Source organism: Alexandromys fortis, unplaced genomic scaffold, assembly GCF_014885135.2.
Source record: "Alexandromys fortis isolate MF-2015 unplaced genomic scaffold, M_Fortis_MF-2015_v1.1 scaffold_73, whole genome shotgun sequence".
Lineage (NCBI taxonomy): Eukaryota > Metazoa > Chordata > Mammalia > Rodentia > Cricetidae > Alexandromys > Alexandromys fortis.
Genome location: NW_026067959.1, coordinates 4,590,534 through 4,615,858, shown reverse-complemented (window position 1 = coordinate 4,615,858; position 25,325 = coordinate 4,590,534). Strand labels below are relative to the sequence as shown.

The 25,325-nt window shown below is 40.0% G+C and overlaps 1 protein-coding gene across 2 annotated transcripts in view; it reads left to right on the top strand.

Annotated features, from left to right (window-relative positions):
* The first annotated feature begins 443 nt into the window (after window positions 1–443).
* The window catches only part of Ndufs4 (NADH:ubiquinone oxidoreductase subunit S4), a 108,215-nt gene continuing 83,333 nt past the window's right edge, over window positions 444–25,325 (top strand). For both annotated transcript variants that reach the window (XR_007593673.1, XM_050152830.1), the window contains exon 1: window positions 444–601. Coding sequence is in view for 1 of the 2 variants with exons in the window: in XM_050152830.1 (XP_050008787.1) it covers window positions 504–601 (98 nt within the window). In the remaining variant the exon portion in view is untranslated. The remainder of the gene's footprint in view (window positions 602–25,325) is intronic.

Genomic DNA, 25,325 nt, shown 5'->3' with positions numbered 1-25,325 from the left:
GTGGAAAATATGATTATTGTAACTACAGACCATCAAACTGAGCGCAGCCTGTTCTGAAGGCTTGCAAACAGAATCTGGCGACACTTTGGGAAAGTACTACTTTAGTTTCTCAAAGACTCGAGGAGCCCTCCGGCTCTTCCAGTGGGCCCAGACACAGATATTCTGAGTTCTTTGAAAAATTATGAGTTACAGGTGTTTACATTTTTGAAGTATTTTCTTTCGGGCTTCTCAGCCTCAGTCTAAATAACCAACCCTGCTAACAAGGATTACTTTTTATAGAGGTAACATTTACACTCAGTGAACCTTTTAATTTTTTTTCTTTCATCCTTTTTCCTCTTCAATTCTTCCAATCAGACCTTTTAACTCTTTTCTAAATCCCAACTTCGAAAGGAAAACAAACACTACACGATTTTGTTTCACTGCGGCCGCACTGCCTCGAGAACGAAGGAAGTGAGTCCCTAGCGGGGATCCGTCCTCCCATCCAGGCGTTTGCCCGCAGGAAGATGGCGGCGGTCTCAATGTCAGTGGCGCTGAGACAGGCGTTGTTGGGGAGAAGGGCAGCGGCTTCAGCTGCCGTTTCCGTCTCTAGAGTTCCATCCAGGTAACAATTATCAGCCTCGTCAGGCTCTCTATTCAGGATTCTCAGGTCGCTGCGTTTTGGCGGAAGCCGGGCCGGCCGGGCCTCAGAGGCGGCCTGGGGGAGCGCGTCCTCGGCTGACCCTTCCTTGGGGTGCGGGGACGAACTCGGGGCTCCCGCCAGGCGCCCGCGGGGCCTCGAGTTCTCGGGAGCTCTGGGTCTGCAGCCCCGGGAGAGGGTCTGTGCGGAGGAGCTGTGAACAGGATCTTGGTTCCCGAGAAGGGGAGGAGTCTGGCCGACTTCTCTCCCAAGGTCCTGCATCCCTTCCGTTGTCACCTGTTTTCCCTGGCTGCAAGGTTAAAACACTGCTCCCCTTCCCAGGCTGTAGCTAGTATGTCTTGAGCTTCCAAACAGAAAGGTTGTTTTATTCACCATTCTGCAAACGAGGGAAACTTCTTAGGACTTCAGGGGTAATAATAATATTTATTTGGAAGGTGATAGCTTACCTATTTTCCATCTTGGGGAGGACTGGAACCCTGGCTGTGAGTTCCAGGCTTGAGCTCCGCCGCGGAGCTACGCCCTCAGCCAGCAAGGTGGTTTTTATTTGTATTTATTTTGTTTGTTTGAGACAGGATCACACTGTGTAGCCCCAGCTGGCCTGGAACTCAGATCTGCCTGCCAGCAAGATGATTTAAAAAAGGTTGATGGGTAGTGCCGTTGAGTTTTCTCTTCTACGTGTTTACTGACCCGGTACAGTAGTTGAGGGATTGTGGTTATTGTGTGATGTCACCCCTACCCCCACTCCCGAAGCATTACTTTATTTTACGTATTTCTCTGTTTGCCTGAATTTATTAATAGCAGGTGTATACACATATTAGCGTTTTAATCCACGAGATAGCACGTTTTATCTCTTCTCTCACTGTTTGCTCCTGTATGGCCATATATTGTCAGCTGCATGCTATGGAGACTACCCTAACCGTTCCCATTGAAGATGGAAGACTGTCAAGGCTGGGAAGCATGTGGTCGTTTTTTTAGAAAAAAAGAAAAGTCAGGCACAGTGGCACAGGCCTTTAATGCCACCACTGGGGAGGGGGCAGAGGCAGTTGGATCTTTGTGAGTGCCAGGCCAGCCTGGTCTACAGAGAGAGAGTTCCAGGATAGCCAAGGCTACGTAGGGACCCTGTCTCAAACAAAACCAAGCCATTAAATTATTTTTTTTAAAAAGTAAAACAGGGCCTATCAAAGTGCTTGTTAATTTAGTGTTAAACCAATACAAAAGGAACTGATTAGACTTCTGAAGGTACATTTTATTACAGTTTTAAGTAGTGGTTTTATGGGAAAGAAGAGGTTGCCCTTTGTAAGGTCAGGGGATTTGCGGTTTCGGGGACTGAGGATGTAGGTGAGTTGGTAGAGGACCTGGCATTGATGAGGTACTGGGTTCAGTCTGCAGCATCAAATAACCCATTCTTGGGCACATCAGCTGTCATCCCAGCACCCCAGAGTTCTGTAGGCAGAAGCAGAGCAGTAGATATATAGTCAGCAGTCACTGGGAAATAAATGCTGTTATACTGGTGGAAAGGAAAAGACGCATTTGTATTAAGTATTTTACTTATGAGGAACTTAAGAAATACCAAGTAGTTCTCGAAGATAAAATACTCCCGTGGTTAAGGCTACCATGGTGGTGATCTAGTTTAGTTCTGTTCTTCTTAAATGTTATAGGTGTTATTTACAGACCCTAATACTAACATATTCGATATTGGACTGGAGCTAGACACAAATATAAGGGATCATTAGTATATTTCTCAGCAATTATGCTAGTTTAAATTAAGACAATACTGGATTTTACAAACTGATAGCTACTACCACACATCTAAATTTAACAGTTTCTGCTTGTGAATATGTTATTAGGGATTTGAAAATAGCTTATATAAATAAGACAACCTTTATTTCTTATTTCAAAGAAATTCAAAACCCAGGGAAAGTAATTTTGGCTTCACACTATTTTTATTTTATTTACATTGTTTTATGATACGCATCTTACTTGACAATTACGGTTCCCCTTTCTTGTTTATATGGAAACTTCTTACAATATGTGTTGAGAATAATGCGTTGAAAAGGTTGAGAAGAAGGTTCCAATCCACCTGGGAAATTTAAATGTAAATTTCTTTTTTGGTAATCCATAAAGAAATTGCAGTGACATGATCCTGCAGGTGTCTTGCGTGAAATAAGGGAGAGTGGAATCAGTAAGGCAAGTGCTGAGAGAGGAGTAGGGTTTCCCTACTACATTACCATTTGGATTCAGTTATAAAGTCAGTGTAAAGAAAAAACCAGCCAGTAATGTAGAGAAAGTCATAGGCATGTGTGCAGACGGGAGCCAAAGCTGAGCAGCACTAGTGTTGGCAGCTTCTCAGTGGCTTGTGTTCTAGAGTGAGCTTCTCAGCGGCTTGTGTTCTAGAGTGAGCTTCTCAGTGGCTTGTGTTCTAGAGTGAGCTTCTCAGCGGCTTGTGTTCTAGAGTGAGCTTCTCAGTGGCTTGTGTTCTAGAGTGAGCTTCTCAGCGGCTTGTGTTCTAGAGTGAGCTTCTCATCGGCTTGTGTTCTAGAGTGAGCTTCTCAGTGGCTTGTGTTCTAGAGTGAGCTTCCTTGACTGAACATCCTTAGTCACCTGTTCTTACCCTTACCATCCCTAAGTAGCCTAAAGGGTTTCCAGCACAAATTCTACCTACTTAAGGTATGCATCTATTAATAGATAAGCTGGTTTTCTCTTTCAAAGCAGTGGCACTTGGGACTTAATATAATTGCCGTATCGGTAGGTTTTTGTTCATTTTAACATGATCGTGTATGTTTCTATCACCTACTCTCATTTCTCTCCTCAGATTTGGACTAGAGTTTGTGTTTATCTAAAACAAAGCTCTGAGGATAGCAGGTCCCCATAGCATGTTAGTCTCTATGATGAAGACTAGGTGTACAGACTTTGTGAAGTCTGTTTTGTCCTCCCAATCTCTGCCTTTATTTTGTGGCCTCCTTTCCGATTGGGAAGTTGAGATTGCACAGACCTCCAGTGATGGAAAGGAAAGTCTAAATTTGTAAACAAACATTCAAGATCAATAGGTTGGATTCTACCTGATTAAAAATTTTTGCTTATGTTTATTTATTTTGTATGCGTGTGTGTATATTCATGTGGGAAAGCAGGTCTTAGGAGAAACATCAGTGCTGGGCAGTGGTGGCATGCCTTCAATCCCAGCACTTGGGAGGCAGAGAGGCAGGATCTTTGTGAGTTCTGGTTGACAGAGTGAGTTTCAGGACAGCCTGGGTCATGTAGAGAGACCCTGTCTCAAAAGCCAGAAAACACAAACAACAACAACAAAACAATCAAAGAGACATTTAAGTGAAAGCCAAGTAGGTACTAGCCTACATAAATGTGAATTAAAAATATCTACAATATATATTTTTTATAATTATTTGCAGTGGTCTGAATTTAGGATATTCGCCTTGAACTCTGTTAATTTCCATATTAAAATTGTTTTATGAATGGATTTATACCTAGCACATTATGACCAATATCCTCACTCCTTTTTCTTTCAGAAATTTAAAAATGGGAAGTGGAAATGAGTGATTTGTGAAAGGTACTTACTAGAACATGAGGACTTCTTTGAATGAGAATAATTGATTTCCCGTGAAGATTTCAGTGAGGCATAATGGGAAAAGATGGAGCCCCTTGCTTCCTGAATAACACCTGCTAGACTAGGTTTGGAGATGGGGTGGGTATAGAATTCAGACACCTCACAGACTGTTCGAATGAAGAAGCTTCTGCAACTTGTCATTCCTCTATCATGTGTGTAGTATTGGTTCTGAGCATAAACTCTGCATAATTAGCTTTTGTAACTTAGTGATCCAGCCAGTGTGCCGAGGACGTCCCTACCTGGTGTCTTGTATTTTCACAGCAGCCCCGTGAATGGATGTTCTTGTTTTGTAGCAGAGTAGACAGGTACAAAAGAGAAATGACTTAAGTTCTTTTTGGTAGAAAAAAGTTTGATTTATTCATCAATATGTTGACTTTTGTAATGAGTATTATTTCTGATAACAGTAAATTAAAATTTCAGTGTCTTGTTTTTTCTTTTAGCAAAGAGTGTTCTTTGGAAAACTATCTACTACAAAAAAGGAAAAAAGAAAGAAAAACCATCTACTGATGCTTTTGTCTTACTTCACCATCACATCTCTACAGGGGCAGGGATGAGTGTTGGGCTCTGAAAAAAAATAATTTTCTTCCTGAATTTAGTATAAGAGATTTTTATAGGTGATTTTATTTTACTTTTTAACTGTTGCTTTGAGACAGTATCATTTGGCCAGGTTAGCATGAGACTCACCATGTAGCTGAGATGACCTTGAACTCTTGATCTATTAGCCTCCCTCTCAGGTGCTGAGAGTACAGAGGAGTGCCACCATGCCCTGCCCTTTTCTATACTCTTAAGCAAAATAATGTATAATGTATGTATTAAATGTGGAATCCCAACATTTTCTTGAGAACTTCAGTGGTCCTTGGAAAAACTGTATTCTAATTTTTAAAACCCTTGAGTATACCAGCTATGCTTCTGTAGCTCTTGAGTCTGTTTTTTCTTTTTGTTTTGTTTTTCTAATTCTTCTTGCATTCTCCTTAGTAGTTTTGTTACCTGGAAAACTATGGTATTTTTGGATTTTAGTCTCGTTAATAGACGACTTTAAAAATGGACTTGGAGAGAAGCTCGAGGACAGTTTTTATTAACAGTTAAGAGAAAAACAACAGACAGGCAAATAGCTGTTTGGAGCAGGAAAATAGGAGAGAGAGAAAGCAGCCGCATGGTGAAGAAGGTAGGGTAGCTTGAGAGAAAGAATAGGACTTCCCAGAGCACCAGGAACACACGCCCAGGCTTTAGTCAGTATCTGAAAGGAAAAGAGGAGAAGGGACAGCAGACAAACCAGATGTCAGCGGTGTGGAGGTGCTGGCTGGTGTTCTGAAGCACTATAGGTAGCTACACCGAGGGCTGGGCTTCTGGGCAAGTACGGTGTCTCTCTCCTTCAGGGAATAATTATGTGAACCAGCTTTCCCGAGAGGTGCTCTCTTGGTCACATATAATTGACTAGCTAAACTGTACTAACTTAAAAAATTATTTATTTTTACTTTATGTGTATGTGTGTTTTGCCTGTATGTATGTATGTCTGTGTACCATGTGCTCACCTGGTGTCTGAGGAGGTCAGAAGAGAGAGCCTTGGGTCCAATGGATTTGGTGTTATAGATGGCTGTGAGCTACTGTGTTGATCCTGGGATGTGAACCCTGTCCTGGAAGAAGCAGCCAGTGTTCTTAACATCTGAGACATAGTTCTAGCTTCTGGTTTTAACTCTTAAAGGAGGAGACAATGGTATGTAAAGTTTTGATCTTGAAGCAGGTCAGAATGTAGGCAGAGCCCACTGTTTGATTAGGAGAAAATAGCTTTCTCTTAATAGTTCTTACCTCCAAAACTACTTTAGCAGTGTTCCTCCCTCAGCAGCTGAGACTCAGAGAACATCCAGAGAGTGACTGGAATTGGAGAATAAATATAACCCATTTCACCATGATAATCTAGAGATCCAGTTTCGGTTTGTTTCCCAGAAAGGATTCATGTCAGGACCAAAGTTTCCATTACACCTTCATGTTTCTGTCCGTTGAGTATTTTGATAGGAAAATGCAGCCTTACGTTTTTTAGAATTAGTTAACCAAGTATAATCTTTTCTCGCCTGCATTCACCAGACTTACATTAAAAAAATAGGATCATCCTCCAGTTTAATATTTTGTTCTTTCAATGTCAGCTGCTCAAATCAGCTCACCTGTTACTTGCATCTGAGGCGCTGGTGTTCTTTGGCCACAGGTTAGTGCTTCAGTGAGTTAGGCTTAGGCTTTTAGCTCTGCAGTTCTGATAGGAAACTCCTGCCTTTTTTTCTTTTTTCTCTCTCTAAGTAGTTTTAATGTTTTATCTTCAAAGACTTCAAAAATATGACTTTGGGAGAGGAATGACGGAGATTTCCAGAAACAAGAAATCTTCAGTTTTTGCAGTTTTCACTCATATACTAATCAGAGGCGTGGGGGGATATTGAGGGGGTGTTAGAGGCAGAGAGGCATTTTGGTAGTTTTGGAGAAAGCAGGCCCTGCTGCTTCTCTCTAGAGACCCTTTTCTTCATTTTGGAAGGGCTCAGGTTTAATATAGCACAGCTGTTGAACTCTGCCCTTTAGAGTTTTAAGAAAGTGTCTTATCCTTTATAATGCGCATGTGCTTTTTAGGGAGATGGGCTTTGGCCGGGCTAGTTTTTAAGAAAGTTCCTTGCTTTTCTAGAGTTCTTTTGTTTCAGTGAGCTTTTAGAAGGGAGTCCAGCTCTTATTGCTTTTGTAGTGTGTTTTGCTGTGTCCTTAAACAAAACCAGGTGAAAAATTATTTCTTTGTGTTTTCTAGGGCTCAAAAATATGTTCCTTCCTTTATTTGGCTTCATATAAGTAAAAGGCCCTTACTTGACAAAAGATCTCGTTCTAGATGACTGTTCAGCGAGCCATGTGCTCCTCCTAAAGCTGACACTCTGTCCTGATGAGCTTTAAAGTGAAGACAGATGTTGTGAGTCTTTTGAGGACCACTACTCTTTGAATGGAAAGAGCACTTCTTTTTCAAGGAATTTCTTTATTGTACTTTTAATAGTTTGAAATTTATTTTAATATTCTTATTATACATGTTTTTGAGAAATAAAATATACCTTATTATACAGCATTGATTAGTATCTTGCTAACTTTAAAATATGAAACTTAAATACTTTGTAGTAATTACTTTTGGGTAGTGATAAGTGTTAGCTTTTAATCGAAAGGGTGGCTTCTACCTTCATAGGTTAACTTTTGAAATATAGTTCATAGAGTCTTGTCATACTTGAGTTGGAAGAAAATTCTTCTAGGGCTGTCAGCCCCTACCCTTTCTTTAGTGTAGGAATCTCTGGAGCTTCTGTTGGTGGTCTGAGTTTCTGGTGGTTCTAGAAAACAGTTTTCTTCACTGTGACAAGATGAGCTCTAGAAATACCAAGGCGGAGGGAGGTATCGTGGCGAATGTTTCAGATGTGCTGCCTCTATTCCCATGGACCTGTGATTAGCGGGGCACATAGCAGCAGAAGGGTGCGGCCCAGCACTGCTGCTTACCTCATGGCAGGCAGGACTCACAGATTGGAAGGGGCCCTAGCTAGATCCGGTCCCTGAGGACATCTGCCTCTTCCAGATACACCCTACCTCCCAAGTTACTAGCACTTTCCAAAATAGGGCCATTAGCTGGAAACCAAGCCCTTAAGACATGACGGGTGTGGGAGGGAGACCTTTCCTTTTCAACCCACAGCACTACACTCTGTTCTTTTCTGCTCACTGGTAAGTGCTAGTTCTCTTTGTGTTCTCGGAGTAAGTCTTTCCCCTGTGTACTCATCAGCCCTTTCCATAACTAGGCTTATGCTTAGCATCTTCAGCTTCTTTATTCTATTAAGATGGCCAGATTTCTTGACGCTTTCTGCTTCTTTGTACTCCTTAGGATGCCATAGTGCTTAATTTTGATGAGCAGCACGGTTGTATTAAGAGTGCCTAGGTAATTGGTGAAGCACACTTTTGAATATGTCTATGATGGTGGTGGTCTTGGATGATAGAACATATGGATTCTGGAATGATGGCTGGATCAATCCTTAGATGGATTCATATATTAACATGTGATTAGAAGGTGGTACAAAGAAGGAGGTGTGGTCTTTACGGGAAGTAAGTCTTTGGGGGTATGTCCTTGGGTCTATACCTCACCTAGTCCCTTTCTGTACTGCCTCTTTCTTTGCTTCCTGGAGTGCCGTGAATGAAGTGGATAGTTCTGCCAAATACTCAACAGTCATGGTATTTTGCCCAACCTCATGGAACCATGTGACTCTGAAACTCCTTCTGAGCCATCTACCCAGAGCTAATTTCCTTTCTTTGACTCCTTTTGGTTAGATTTATATCAAGATGCTACTGAACTCAAAAAGAGCTAGGAGTTGAGGAGTTGTTTCTCTTCTTCTTTTGAGTTACTGTAATTTTATTTAAAAAAAAATTATGCTGTGTTTTATTTTGCTTAAAACAACTTTTTTTTTTTTTTTTTTTTTTTTTTTTTTTTTTTTTTTTTTTTTTTTTTTTTTTTTTTTTTTTTTTTTTNTTTTTGGTTTTTCGAGATGGTTTCTCTGTGGCTTTGGAGCCTATCCTGGAACTAGCTCTGTAGACCAGGCTGGTCTCGAACTCACAGAGATCCGCCTGCCTCTGCCTCCCGAGTGCTGGGATTAAAGGAGTGCGCCACCATTGCCCGGCTTTAAAACAACTTTTTAATTTTACTTTGAGAGTTTCATACCTGAATACTGTACTTACATCATTTCCATCTCTCGGTAAACTATCTTATTTCCCCTGAGACTTTCTTGATCATTTGTTGAGCGTTTGTTGGGCTGAGCACTTAGCATGAAGCTTAGTAGTAGAGCATTTGTCTGCAATGTGGAGTCCCTGGCCTCTACTGGCAGCACTGCAACACAAGTAAGTAAAGTACAAGTGCCTACTTGATATGTGGAAACCCAGTTTCATAGAACTTCATTTTTTAGTGTCCATCCTAAAACTTGCGGCTCTATTGGCCTGGCTTTGTAGTCCACTTTTATAGTTGCCCCTGAGTCAGTCAGGGTTAAGGAACCTGGAATAAAAAAAAAAAAAAGCAGGCTTAAAGAGCAGGTGTTGCACGAGCCCACCCCTTTAGAACCATCACTCCAGTGAGTGGAGATAAAGAATTTAATTAGTGACAGTGGTGTACACCTTTATTGCAGTACCCAGTAGACAGAGGCAGGCGGATCTCTGTGAGTTTGAGGCCAGCCAGGTCTACAGAGCGAGTTCCAGGATGTCAAGTCCACACAGAGAAACCCTGTCTTGAAACAAATAAACAAAAAGAATTTTTTTTTTGTCATTTTTTGCTCTTGCAAATATTTGTTGTTTCCCCACTGGTGTGGTTGCAGGACTATCTAAGATTGGTACCAGGTATGAGAAAGGCAAGGGAAATGGTGGCTTCTGCAGTTTCTGAGCATTGCTTTCCCTTTTTGTTCTTGGGGCAAATTTCTACAGAAGTGCTTATTTCTGTTGTCAACCTTGTTAAGCACAGGTTTGGAGCACCGTGGAGCAGAGTGAAAGGTAGCTTCACAGCAGGTTAAATGAAGCTCCAGGACTGGGGCTTTTCCTGTTCTGCTCGCTGTATGCATCCAGATGATTGTTATTATTGCATTTAGTGGGAGAGACAGTGGAGTGTGTTTGTTAGATGTTGCCTAGGACCAGACGCCCTAGGATGAGTTACCTTAAAAGCTAATTATACTATTTCTTGCATTTTTAGAATAGCTGAATGGACTTAAGTGATCTAAATTGACTTCATTATATCTTCAGATTCTTAATGAGTTGTTTCTCAACTCTAGTGAAATTCACATGCCAGAGTCTGGGAAAGCAGAGAAAGTATTTCAGAGTATATGCTCCTGTTTGTAAATGTTGGCGTTTAATAAAATGGAAGCTTGTAGTGAGTGATACAGAGCCAGAAAAATTCATTGAGTTTAAACTATCAAGCAACAATTTTGGTTAAAGACATTGAGCCTGACAGTGGTGACGCACACCTTTAATCCCAGCACTCGGCAGGCAGAGGCAGGCGGATCTTTGTAAGCTTGAGGACAGTCTGGTTTACAGTCTGTAATTACTCTGGAGGCATTGTTCTCATTGCCTGAATTGATGTAGAAAAACAAAGCCTTAGAGTGGATAGTACCATTCCTTGGTTTTGTGTTCTGGTCTATGCAGTTATATGCTTCAACCTTCAGAGTCCCTCCCATTTGAAGGATGGAAGTCTTGAACATTCATCCAGAGTGCCTGTGCCCCTTTGGCAAAGATGGTATCCACTCTGTGCTGTGAGCTGAGCTTGTACTTCTTGACATGTATGCTGGAAGGTGGCTGAAGAGTGTACTCTTAACAGCTGTGGCTGAAATGATAAACTGGCCAATGGTGTCTGTTAGATTTCTTTGTCATTTAGGAGACTAACTTCCTGCTTTGATATGGTAATCAGGGTTCTAATACATTTTTGAAAACTTAGACACTAAGGACGTGGCAAAGGATCTAGAAGTTGAAATCTTACAATTTATTTAACTATAAATTACACTAGAAACTTTGTGCTTTTACAGATTTACTTTTAACCTGTGGGGAAGGTGGAGGGTTATGTGCACATTAGTGCAGGTGTTCTCAAAGGCCAGAGGCATCAGACCTCCCTGGAGCTGGAGTTAGAGAAAGTTGTGAGCCGCCTGACCTAGGGCTGGTGTTTGCCTAGGTCCTTTGGAGAGCAGTAAGAGCTCTTAACCACTGAGACATATCTCCAGGCTTACCTTTTTTTTTCTTAAAAAAAAAAAAGGGAGATACTGCCTAAATGCCTATAATGGCCTTGAATTGGGCCTTTGTTGTTTTTTTGTTTTAAGATGAGCTCTGACAAGTTTTATTAAAGAAAAACTTTCCTGGTTTACTTTTCACCAGTCTTCTGGCATGTTTCTAATGATGTCAGAATCATCGGGGTCGAAGATAGCCAGTGAGAATATTCTGTAGTATTTCCCAAATGCCCTATTTAATATCATATTCACTCTAGGGATGGACATCAGTTTTGGCCAATGTGACATAGTATTCTATTCAGATTTTCTTAGAACTGGGCAGCTGTTGGTGGTGATAACCAGTTTTTCTTTGACCTGCCTAATCATGTCTGATCATCTTCAGATCTGCGTATATCCCAGCACATATTTTCCACTTTTCATAGCAAGATGATTGTCTCCAGAGAGTTTTTGTCTTCTTTGTGGCCACTGTCTTCCTAGGTATAAGACAGCCGCCAACCAATAGCAGCTGCCAAGATAACCAAGGAGTAAGAAAAGCTGAATGTGGTTTTCACTTTGGGTTTCAGGAATTGAACTTAGGTCATAAGGCTTGTGGAGGAAGTAAGTTTTATTGCTGAGCATCTCTTTGGTGCCCAGCTGTATCTTTTTATTACTTATTTATTTTTTTTTTGTTTTTCCATACAAGGTTTCTCTAGCTTTGGAGCCTGTCCTGGAACTAGCTCTTGTAGATCAGGCTGGCCTTGAACTCATAGAGGTCCGCCTTACTCTGCCTCCCGAGTGCTGGGATTGAAGATGTGTGCCACCACCGCCCAGCCTTCCCAGCTATATCTTTTTGTTTGTTTGTTTTTGTGGTTTTTCTTTTTTTCTCGGATAATTTTTTTAATACTTTATAAATAATAGGAATCAGAATTTCCACTTCCTCCCCTCCTCCCACTTCCCTCCCGCTCCCCCACTCTCCCTTCCCCTCTTCCCCTCCAGTCCTAAGAGAGGGCAGGGTAACCTGCCCTGTTCCTAGCTGTATCTTAAAATGTGTGCGCATTTTATACATTTATAAAATATATATTTATATTTATATGTAGAAGGAGCTGCGGGCTGCGTTCCTGCCACCCAGCTCCCGGCCGCCTGGCTAGCTTATGCCCCAAAATAACAACACACAAACTGTATTCATATAAGCACTGCTTGGCCCATTTCTATTAATGTGTGTAGCACCATGAGATGGTAACTTACGAGGAAGATTCTAGTCTACGTCCATCTTGGGTCGGCGCTTCATCGCGTCTGCCCTGGAGAGGAGCGGCATGGCGTCTCCTCACTTCCTCTTCCTCCCAGCATTCTGTTCTGTTTACTCCACCCACCTATGTTCTAACCTATCAGGCCAAGCAGTTTCTTTATTGATTAACCAATGAAACAACAGATTGACACCTTCCCACATCATTTCCCCCTTTTCTGTTTAAACAAAAAGGAAAGGCTTTCACTTTAACATAATAAAATTACATATAACAAAACAGTTATCAATTAAGAATTACAGTTACAATATTTATATCTATTTTATCTTTTACCATAACAAAGGAAAACTATAACTATAACTAACCATTCTTCAACTCCATCAAAGACTATCTTGGAGCTTCTAGAATGAACTAGGCCTGCTGATATGTTAATTACATGAAATTAACTTTAGAACAAATTTATATTGTTTGGATCCACCAATTGTTTGGTAATTTGTTACAGCTTATATAGGAAACATTTTATCTACTATGATTTCTTTCTTTCCCTCCCTCCCTCGCTCCCTCCCTCCCTCTCTTTCTTCTCTCTCCCTCCCCCCTCCTTCCTTCCCCTCCTTCTTTCCTTCCCTCCTCCCTTCCTTCCTTCCTTCCTTCCTTCCTTCCTTCCTTCCTTCCTTCCTTCCTTTCTTCCTTCCTTCCTCTCCATTATAGGTATTGAAACCTAACGTGCCTTGTGCATGATGGGCAATTGTTCTTTATTTCAAGCCTGCTACCATGACTTTTAAAAGTCATTATTTATTCTTTAGCTGTTTCATACATGTGTATAATACATTCTAGCCACATTCACTTCACTCTTTTATCCTTTTCTGACTCCTTCCATAGTTCATCCTCTGATCCACCCATTGTCATGTCTTTGTTTTTGCTTTCCAATCCACTGGGTTTAACCAGGGTAACTCACCAGTTATTACATAACTGAAGGCAATGGCTTCTTTTCTCCCAGCAGCCCTAGACTATATGAGTGCCTTTGGATTGGGGCCTCATGAATTCATTCCCCTGTCTATAACTAAATGTTTTTGAGCCTAGTCTTGTCAAGCCTCATTCAGGTAACCACAGTTTTTGTGTGTTTGCGAGTACCGTGGCATGTCAGCTACCATGACTTTCTAAAGACTGAGTGTATTACACTGAAATTTCAAGAAATTCAATTTAAGGAGGGCAGCTAAAGATATTTTAAAAACAAGCGACACAATGATCACATTATTCTATTTAGTGATCATTTAGTACTTCACCAGAGAAATAGTGACTTGTGGGAATGTGGGTCTCCATTAGAAGCTCCTCGGTAAAGACTTAACAGCAATAACTTTGAAGTTTTGCCACAGACTTTAGTCCATACCTAACATAGTGTTTTCTGTGCCTTCCCAGAAATCTAGACACATCTGGACAGGACTTTGCATGGCATCTTGATCTCACTGGAGTTGGAACAATTGATGACATCATACCTTTATCACTCTCTGCCTTTGCTTCCTAATTACTGTCACCATTACCTGGATGGTTTCTAAGCTAGGTACTTGTTTCATTCCTGTCTCATTTCTCTTAGGCCTCATTTATTAGTCAATAACTTCTTAAAATATTTTTTAAATACATGTATTCATTTGTATGTATATGTGGGTGTGCATGCACTCATGTCATAGTATGTGTGTCAAGGTCAGAGGACAACTTGCAAAAGTGAGTTCTTTCCTTCCATCCCAGGGACTGAATTCATGTCATTAGGCATAATGCACACGCCCTAACCTCTTACCATTGGAGCCATTTCTCCAGCTCCTAGTCACTAAATTCTCATGTTTATTTTTCTCTTATATAGCTTCCATTTTCTTTCCATTTATGATTCTAAGGAACTGTCACTCAGCTTCCAACTGGTCTGCATTTCATGTTGCATACAATATAAAGTTCAAACTTCTCTTCATTTTTCTGCTCTCATCTTCTATTCCTCTGTTCATTCCTGGGCATTCACCCCTTCTCCTTTTCTTTAAGTAGTAACTGGTTATACAGCCCAGATTGACACAGATTATTTCTGTAGCCCAAGCTAGCCTCATACTCACAATGTTCCAGTCGTAGCCTCCAATGTGCTGGGGTAGGCGAATGCAGCTGAACCCAGTGGCATCTGTATTTTTAACAGCCTCTTTCTGGCCCAGTCGTCAGCCGTGCATTAACACTGTTTTGGTGATTCTAAGTTACATACAATTCCATAGTTCTTCCCCTTTTGTAATTAAATTTGTCTCTCTATACTGTTTCTTTCCTTCTTCCTAAAACTCCTGAAGCATGTGTGTCTCTCTCTTGCCTACCCCGGCACCTTTTGCTCACAGATTCATCCTCAGGGAGCAGTTAGTCACACTAAGGTTAAACCTAGAGGTTTGGAGTCAGTGCCAATCTGTGTGGTTTAGGGCTTCCTACTAGCATGCCCTGCTTTCCAGCATAGGTTGAATATTCCTATCTGAGGAGTTTGTGGCCAGCTATTTTTTATTTTGAAACCTTTTTAGAAGTATTTGCATATACATAATGAGGTATCTTGGAGATAGGACCCAGTCTATCTAGTACACAATTCACTTTGTTTCTTACGCATGTAAGTTAGAGTGTGGAACTTTCCATTTGTGATGGCATGTTAATGTTCAAGTAGTTTCAAAGTTTGGAGCTTTGAGTTTTAGATGACTGGATTAGAGATTCCCTGTACTGCTGTGTATCCCTCTAGACTTGAGATCATTGGATTTAGAACTGTTTGTTATTATGTGTTTTCAGAGTATGTCTCTGGAGTCACTAGATTATGGAATAGTGTAGAAATTTAAAAAATAGTGTTTAGCTGTCTTTCAATAAGAAGGATAGCATTCTGAATATTCTCTTCTTTTTCTTTAAGATATATCTATTAATGGCTTTGATGGCACCCGCCTTTAGGCCCAGCAGCACTTGGGGAATTGAGACAGGTAGATCTCTGTGAGTTCAAGGCCATCCTGGTCAAGTTCCAGGACATCCAGGGCAACACAGAAAAACTGTCTTGAAAAACAAAACAAAACAACAATAAAAAGTATATTTATTTTATTTTATTTTACTTTATGTGTGTGTGCTTCTTGCCTGCATATATGTATGTATATTCTATGTGTGCCTGGTGCCTACAGAGGTCAGAAGAGTGAGTCAGAATCCCTGGAATTTGAGTCAGATAGTTGTGAGCTGCATGTGGGTGCTTGAGAACTGAACCTGATCCTCAGCAAGAGCAACAAGTGGTCTTAATTGTTGAATCATAGCTATAGCCCCTATTTTATTATTCTTACAGAGCTTTGGATTGTAAATATAACCATTAGAGATAATGATAGCATATATTGCTGGAAGGAAAAGATAAAACATTTAGTTTAATCTTGCCTTTTCTTTTTCTATTTATTTATTTATTTGTTTGTTTGTTTGTTTATTCTGTCTGTGGTGCAGGCCAGAAGAGGACACCAGACCTCATTACAGATGGTTGTGAGCCACCATGTGGTTGCTGGGAATTGAACTCAGGACCTTTGGAAGAGCAGGCAATGCTCTTAACCTTTGAGCCATCTCTCCAGCCCCCATCTTGTCTTTTCTATACTATTGAATATTGCAGGCCTTATCTTTCTTATTTGAAGACGTGGTCTGCTCTGTAGTGCTGGCTGAACTTGAACTTGCTTGAACTCCTGCCTTTGCCTCTCAAGTGCTGAGCTTGTAGGTGTTTGCCAACATACCCCGTAATTGTAGACTTAAGATAGTAATTACTAATACATGGTAAGTAGAATTCTGTCAGAAAGCTTTTTATTTGTGGTATTTGGATTTTTACAGGATAATTTTTTCATGAAAATGAAAACTTTGGAAACCTGGAGTTTCTAATAGTGAAGTGATATTTTGTTTTTATGATGATTAGCTTGCTTAGCTGTGTTATGTAGACTTTAGAACTAGTGTGTTTTATTATATGTGTATTTGTCAACATGACTAAAACTGTTTTAAAGTTTAAAAAACTTCTTAAGGTGAATATTTTCTTTAAAATAATGGAATATTATGAAAAATCAATGGAAAAAGTAACATTTTCATATTGATAAGAATAAATTTGTGATTAGAATCAAGTTGCATATACAGTGCTGACAACTAATTAAGAAGCCATCGACTTAGGTTTTTAGTTAAGTAAAATGCTGAGGATCTTCAAGTGGTTGCAGTGGGCAGCGGGCCATGAGACCATGCCCCACAGGTCCCTGAAGTGGTGGAAGGCAGTGGGCCCCAAGGGGCAGCTTGTCCCATACAGGGAGCCATGTGGTAGGTGAGAGACCTTGATGGGGCAGCAAGTCCCAAGAGGAGAGATAGATAGATGGACCTGCCATAAGACCATGCTGCAGGTCTCTGAAGGTGGCTGGTCCCTTGCAGGGATCCTCACAGCGGGCGAGAGAAAGATCGATAGGCACACCATACAGAATGAAGTTGGATATTTATTTAGTGGGTTATAGAGGGGAAAGGGAAAAAAAAGGAAGAAAAGGAGAGGGAGAAGGGGAGAAGGCAGAGACAGAAGCTGCCTGAGAGGGGAGGAGGGAGGATTACACTCGTAAAACATTTAAAACTCCCTAAGTAGAATTTATTTATAAATCTAGTAACTTTTGTTTCCCAAACATACTCATAATAATTATTGCTTATAATTTTGCTTAGAATATGTCAGGAATTGTTCTACCTTCTTGTTATTTACATCTCATTTAACCTTTGTGCCTCAATGAGGTCTCTGATACTGTGGCTCAGGAAAGTAGATAGGATAGTAACGTTCTAATGACATAAGTGGTCACCTGTGTAGTAAGGTGGAAGTGACCTTTGTGAAGCATAGTTAAGAGGGCAGGTCAGAGAACAATATCTTCCCCAAAAGAGAATTTTCTTCTTTGGTCCAAATGAAGCTCTAGACATTGGCTACACATAAGTTGTGGAGCTTACTAAATTGTAAAACTTTTAGTGAAACCTGGGTAATTTTTTTAGTTAACAATTTATATTTCAGGACTTATTCATTTCAGTCTTGATTCATACCAATGAAAAAAATTTTTTGGTGTGTTTCAATGAATGGTATTTGAAGTTCGTTGCTATGAATGGTTACTTATGAAGGGGATAAATGTCCATTGTTAGAGTATAGTTTAAAATGAACTCAAATTAGATGGCACTGTTAATACTGAAGATTTTTTTTTATGCAACAGCTGGACTAGCTAACATACTTACACCAAGTACCAACCATTTAATAAGGGTTTTATGAACATGGTTTCATTTAATTCTCACAGTATCCCTATGCTATAGGTGAAAATATAGTCAATAGTGTTTTCAGTGTAATATTGTAAATGGGGAATACAGAGTTCTATATTGTAAAACACATTTTGTACAATTTCCTCTACCTCTGTCCTCATGTATTCTAATTTATTATTGTTGTTTCTGTCATTTAACTACCAAGTCACTGTTAGTAGTTTCTTTAAAGTCCTAAAAAAGTTTTTGTTTTATATATATGAGTGTTTTGTGTGCATGTATGTCTGTGCATCTATGCCTGAGGTCCACAGAGACCAGAAGAGGCCATCAGATCCCTTGGAACTAAATAGAGTTCCAGATGTGGGCCACAGTGAGAAGCTAATTTGGCCAGTAGAGAATCAAACCTGAGCCCATGAGGAGCAGCCAGTGCTCTTAATCATTGAATCATGTAGCTGAAGGTTTCTCTCCTGCCTGCCAGTTCCCAAATAACCACTCTGAGACTTAATATGAATTGCAAACGGTTTGGCCTATTAGCTCAGGCTTATGATTAACTAGCTCTTACAACTTAACCCCTTTCTATACTATATTTTACCACAAGGCTCGAGGCTTGTTTCCTCACATCTTGCTTTTCTTGCTACTGCTCTGCCTTCTTTCCCCCATTTCTCTGCTTGGATTTTTTGCCTATTTTCTGCACGACTACTGGCCAAATTAGCTTCTTTATTAACCAATGGTATTAAGATATATTTGCAGCATACAGAAGGGCATCCCCTATCATTTCCCCTTTTCTGCCTAATTTAAAAGGAAGATTTTAATTTTAACCTAGTAAAATTACATATTACAAAACAGGTATCAAGAAAGAATCATAGTTATAATAGTCTACTTGTATTTTGCAAAATTAAAATTTTATCTGTCTTATCTTTGTGAGTCTAAAGTTTCATATTTAATTTATCTTTTATCATAATTAAGGAAAACTGTAATTGTAACTATCTAGTCTTCAACTCCATCAAAGATCCAAGAAGGATATAATATTACCTAAGTAAATAGGAAAGCAACTTACAAAACTCTAGAAATGACAGAGACATCTGCCAGGCTCCATATCCATGTCCAAGACTGTATTGAACAAGCTAGCTAACTCACTCCCTCAAGTACTAAAACCATTTGAAGTAATTAGAAATGTCTTGCTATGCCATCTCTACTTAAATTTTAAAAGACAAATTATAAGGCTAAGGCCATAGTTCACTTGCAGGGGTTCTGGGTTTCATCCTCAGCAACACTGCATAAAATTGGGTGCATACCTGTAATCCCGTGGAGTGTGGTGTGTAAACGTAGGAGGGGGAAAAGGTAAATTAATGAAGAGTTTTAGGCAAAGAATGATATAATCTGGTATAATTGCTTGATTAGGTGGGAAGATGCTTTGACAGAGATTAGAGACAGTTGGGTTTAAGGGATTGTTGTACGAGCCCATGTGGAAGGAATGAGGATAGACAGAGCAGTGGATATGATCACACCTGTAGCTGGCAGGGGGTTAGGGTGGGGGACAAAGGAAAGAGGTTGGCCATGTTTGTTTAAGCCAAGTCTGGAAAAGATACTTGTCTTGTAGGGGGTTTCTTTCCTCTTGGTTGCCTTGCTTGTTACTAGAGGGAAAGAAAGGAGCGTTTGTTTCTCTATATCAGGCATTACATGCAATTACTTAACATGCTATTTAATTCTACAAGTAAATCTGTGAGCTATTATTAACCTTGTTTGTATAGAAAATGAAGTGCAGAGTTGGAAGTCATGTTTTCAAGATCTTACTGCTGTTAAGTGGCAGATCTAGAGCTCTAACATGGGTATGGCGGACTAGCTGGAGTCACTGGATGATTGTTCTCCAGTTTGTTTCACGAACAGAGGAAATTAATGGTATTTTAAATCATATATTAATTTTAATCATGTGATCATCAACTTTCGAAAAGTAGTTTGTTCAAATGCAAGATTTTGCCTACCAACAGAACTTAATCTTTAAAGAGTAAATAAATAGCAGCTACTAACTAGTTTTATCTTTGATGTTATATCGGTGTCCCAAAAGATAATGTCATGTGTTCAAAAAGTATTTCTTATCATTTCAGCATATTGGCTGTGGTCTGTTTGTTGTAAATATATTTATGATGCAAATATGGTCTCCGTGGCTTTTATTGCAGAAATAGTTTTTTTTTTTTTTTTTTTTTTTTTTTAAACCCATAGTTTCCCTGGGGAGGGGAGAGGAGCAGCAAGTAGGAATTCTTAAAGTTACAGATAAATGCCTAGGCTTAGGTAGCTCTTAATTTAGCAGGTAAACTCCACAAGCTGTAACAGCAACTTTAAAGCTTTTGTGAAACAGTCATCTAATGGCTTTTGGTGTCTTTTGAGCTTGGAAGACTTAAGAGCTTAAATTATGCTGCCCTTAAGACCAAAATGTAGCTTGGTAAAATGTGACATCTTGATTCACTTGAAAATAGTAAACTCTCAAAATATCACACTGAACTTCAAACAGTCAGCATATCGCGATATCATGCAACTTGAGTGCTCATGTGGCATTCCCTGGAGAAGTATTATCAACAGACAGTTGCTTATTGAGCTATAGCTGTCAGGGTTTGTTACTATGCTTTGTGTCTCTTACGGGGCAGTTAGGAACTTCATTCTCTCTGTCCTCACTTGTGGACACCTTTGATTACTATGACAGGAAAAAAAGCGGAGGAAAAGGAGCTTAAGTCACGTGTAGACTTAAACTTGTCTACTTTTGTCACTTTCTCTTACTTTCCCCTGGCTAACATCATCACATGCTCTAACTAACTTTGAAGATGGTAAGGCTCCGCAGATGCTTGGGAGAAATGTAATATTACTGTCCAGCCCTAATGAGTAAGCTTTTATGAGGAGTATACAGAAACATTCATTGTTGATTGGTATATTTTTGGTAAAAGGTGTTAAGTAGCTCTTAAGTAATCCTGTTTAGACCCAACTCCCAACTGCTAGAAATAGGTCTAGGGTGGTGTCCCTTCTAGGTAAGGGCTCTACCACTGAGCTGCACCCTCAGAGCTGAATGCTTGGTGGCTTGTGGAGTGTGTGGTTACCTCCATCGCTGTTCTAGTGCTTCCTTCATGTCCACTGGCATTAACTGGCAGTCCTGGAACTGCATGGCCTGGAAGCTCAGCCTAGTGATAGCCTTCAGCATACCCTTGCCATTCAGAGAGTTGTAGGGGAGATAACTCTTTTCCTGTTGAAATGAAATATGACTTTAATTGTAATTTTGTCCATTATGAACTTAAAGTAGTTAAACATGATGGCAATGAAAGACAAGGTTCCCGCGTTCCTGCATGTTTGAAAGGGTCTTGTAAGGATTGATTTAAACACCACATCTCTCCAGTGGAATTTCTGTTGGTATGGTACAACACCATAACCAAAACAACTTTGAGAAGAAAGGGTGTATTTCAGCTCACGACTCACAGGTTGATCACTGAGAACCACTCAGTGGTTACAACAGCCACTCAAGGCAGCAATCTGGAGGCAGGAATTGAGGAAGTAGCCATAGAGTGCTGCTTATTGACTTGCTTCTCCTGTCTGTCAGCCTGCTTCTTTATATACATACCCCAGGTATGTATACCTCCTGTCGGGGGTAGCAGCACCCACAGTGTGCTGGTCCTTTCCACATCAATCATTAATAAAGAAAACCTCTCACAGGCTTACCTATAGATCAGTCTTATGGAGGTATTTGTTTGTTGAGAGAGGTTTTCCTGGCTGTTCAGGAGCTTGCTATATAGATCAGGCTGGCCTTGAACTCACAGAGATTCTTCTGCTTCCATCTCCTTCAGCAAATCCTACCAACATGCTGATGGGCCACCACGAATGACCATTTTGTCAATTGAGGTTCCCTTTCCTCAAACAACCTTAGCTTGTGTCAAGTTAAAAACAACAACAAAACACTAACTAGCACACCATGAAAGGCTTTTGAGGTTCCAGTTGTGAGCCCTAGAATTGTGAAACTTGAAACTAAAAGCAAGCCTTTGTGTAACAAGGAAAATTGATACCTGCAACAAATGTTTAATAGTTCAAATGAAATACTGGTGTGGGATGTCCTTCTGTGACATGGTCCATGTAAAAACCTGAGAGAGTTTGAAAAGGAATTCTATACACACACACACACACACACACACACACACACCCCCAGAGTTTAACAATTTCTTGCTCTGTTTGCTGGCAGCAAGCAGAGACGTGGCTCCTTTAAGAGGTTTCCAAACTCAGCTTTCGTGGCAAGAACTGTGTGGTTTCTTTAAGGGAAGGCTTCCTGATTTGTGCTAGTTACAGGAACAGCTCTGGCTCCTTTGTGAGGTTGATGCCCACCACCCACTTCAGGTTTGCATGCTTATGTGCCCACTCGGAGTTGGGAGGAAAGTAGCTACACCCTGCCTGGGCAGGTGGCAGGATCGAGTCTGCTCAGCGGCGTACACAGGCAGGAGAGCATGGCGGATTTCCGCTGCCATACATAGAAATATTTCCAGGCCGTACATTGCGCTGCATGACAGATTTAGCTTTTACTCAGATAAAAAGGGTTTATATGCTGCACCGTGCTTCCCAGAGTTGAGGTGGTGAGGATGGCTCTCGCCAGGCAGTCTCAGAGGCAGTAAACATGCTTCCTCCATGTTAGACTGGGCAGAGCCAACAGGCAGGGCCTTGTTGGCCTTAGCCATGCCTGCTTAGCAAAAAAAAAAAAAAAAAAAGAAAAAAAAGAAAAAAAAGACACTTCTGATCAGATAAAAAAAGACCTCTAAATGGATCATAGTGTTGGATAAATGTTTGTAGGCTTGGGAGAGAGAAGAAAAAGAGTAGTTAGAGTTATAAAAAGAAGAACAAAATCTTTAAAGAGACAGAGTAAACTTGTAGAAAAAGTAAAGGAGTAAAGAAAAATAAACCCCATAAAGATGGAATATACACAGAGAGTCTAGATTATGTATATTATTGTGTTTTCTTTGAATTTTTTTGACTGCAGAGAGAGATTTGATTCTAGAGACTGCTAAGATAAACCAACATAAAGGTATCTTGACTTCAAAATTTGGGTCTAAGGATTTGTTGCTTTGGAAAAGAGGTTCAGTTTTTGTTTCCACAGAAGATGAGATGCTATGGATTACTTCCAGGCTAATGTGGTTTGGTGGACCAAGACCCCCTGGAAAGTCGCTGTGAACACCCCCCAAAATACTTTGCCCAACAAAAAGCCAGAAGCAGTTTGGAGAGAACTACGTCCAAATTCCCAATTATTGTTTCTAAATGTTTGTTTACATTTAAAGGGTGATAGCTATAGGGATTAGTATTTTGTATTTATAGGGATCTTTGCTTATTGATACAGATTTAAGGTCAATTTTATTATATATATATTTCTGCTCTTGATTAAGGTATTGTGTTTATACAGCTCATTTAAAAATATAATATATAATTTAGAATTCTTGGTTAATAGATAGTCATCTATAATAGTCAAGCTTATAGTCATCTTAGCTAGGTTTTCTAGATATGTAGAGATATATTTCAGTTAGATGGGAATTCTTCAAATCTTTCAAATACCTTCAAAATATGGCATTTAAAATGTTTAAGAACTTAGGACTTTTCATAACAACGAGACACATCTGCTCCTGGCAACACCAATTACTTTAAGAGGATGACGGGCATCGAAGAGGCTCCTTATGGAGTTTGTTAGCTATTTGGGCAAGAAACTGCTTTTGCCTGAACTGGATACTATGGAACAGTAGGTGGAAGGCTGATGCCCGCAATGTTACTGAAGAGCTTCAGGTGACTGTCCAGGCAGCAAGATGTCTCTGTCAATTCTAGAGTTTTAGAAGTTGCTTACAATGCATTTCTGTTAACTTCGGTAATATTATATCCTTGGGGGGGGTCTTTGATGGAGTTGAAGTTATAGTTTTCCTTAGTTATGATAGGAGATAAAGTAGATATAAATATTCTCTCATTCTTTCTCTCTACCTCCTCTCTGCACTACCCACCCCCATCCACTCCTCTGTTTCTGTTCAGAAAGGGGCAGAAAGGACCTATCAAGTTGAGGTAGGACTAAGCTCCTCCCTTTGTGATAAGGCTACCAAGTTTGAGGAATAAGTTCCCAAGAGCCAGCCAAAGTGTTAGGAACAGCCCCTGCTCCCCTGCTAGGAGTTTGGCTTTTAAAAACAATGCCAATGAAATCCTAAAGTAGATCGAGAAATACTGAAGGGACTTTTAGAACATAGGACATGATTGGCAGAAAAGTATACTAGAATGTGAAGCTATGGTAGGGTTTCCCATGACTCAGTGAGTAAAGCACTTGCCGTGCAAAACATGAGGACCTGAAATCAGATCCCTAGCACTCATGTGCAGTCCATACCTTTTCACACGTCTGTAATCCCAGGCTGAGGGATGGAGACAAGGAGATCCTGAGGCATTGTCCAGTCAGCTTAGTCTAACTGATAAGCTGCAAGATGCCAGCGAAGTGAAAGACCCTGTCTTTTTTTTAAATATTTATTTATTTATTTATTTATTATGTTTACAATATTCTGTCTGTGTGTATGTATGAAGGCTAGAAGAGGGCACCAGACCTCATTACAGATGGTTGTGAGCCACCATGTGATTGACGGGAATTGAACTCAGGACCTTTGGAAGAGCAGACAATGCTCTTAACCACTGAGCCATCTCTCCAGCCCCCTAGAAAGACCCTGTCTTAAAAAGTAACATATGTGGAGAGCAACATATAACAACCTCTGTCTGGTTCCCACATATACACATAGGGCTAGTGCGTCTGCACACAAGTACACACCCTTTCCCACACAAATGAAAAGTAATGTGAAAGCCTATATTCACTGTCTAACTCCCCTGCAAAAATCACATTAGTTTACACATGCTCCTTCATATGGGGAAGCTGTGGATTTGGTTATTGAAGACAAGGTGTCTGTGTGATTATTGTAACATCGAAGACTGTTGGAATTGCTAGCTCCTAAAAGGGACCTTTGCCTGACATTAAAAAAAAAAAAAGACAAAAAGAATTTACAAAGATAATTATCTTAAGGTAATTTACAATAAAGTTCAAGTTTTAAAAACTTTTTCATAAAAGAACAAACTTTTTAGTACTTTAAGAGGAGAACTAAATAGTTACCTGTTTGTGGTTAGAGGCTAAAGAAAATTGCTTTCAATTTTATGGCAAAGGAAGTGCATGAAATTTTACTTAAGAGTCTTAAATACAAATCTGTTTATCATAGCATTTCAGACATGCTTTACCAAATTTATATCAGTTATGATATCAACTTGTGGAGTTTGTTAAATGTTGTATCTGTCTTTGTTACCTTAAGCCTCTTTTTCCAATGTCTCCCTCTTTGCAAAAAAATCTCTTGTGAAATCTTCCTTTCCCTTTTTTTTTTTTTTTTTTTTGGTTTTTCGAGACAGGGTTTCTCTATGGTTTTGGAGCCTGTCCTGGAACTAGCTCTTGTAGACCAGGCTGGTCTCGAACTCACAGAGATCCGCCTGCCTCTGCCTCCCGAGTGCTGGGATTAAAGGCGTGCGCCACCACCACCCGGCTCTTTCCCTATTTTTGAAGTGTGTTTAGAATATTTTAAGGTATAAGTACTTACCAATTTTTATGTGGCAATGAAAATAAATATATACAAATTGGTTAATTTTGTTTTTTGTTGTGAATAAAATTTTTACGTTTAATAATGAATCTTTTTTTATTTTGGTGCCTAAAAGTAAAATGGGTAACTTAAAATGTCCAGTAGTTACTGATCTGACTAGAGAAATTACTGACTCCCTAGGCCTACTTTCCCTTCTGTTTTGTCCCTTACAGTTTTTTTAAGTGTCTTGTAAGAATAATTGCTTTCACG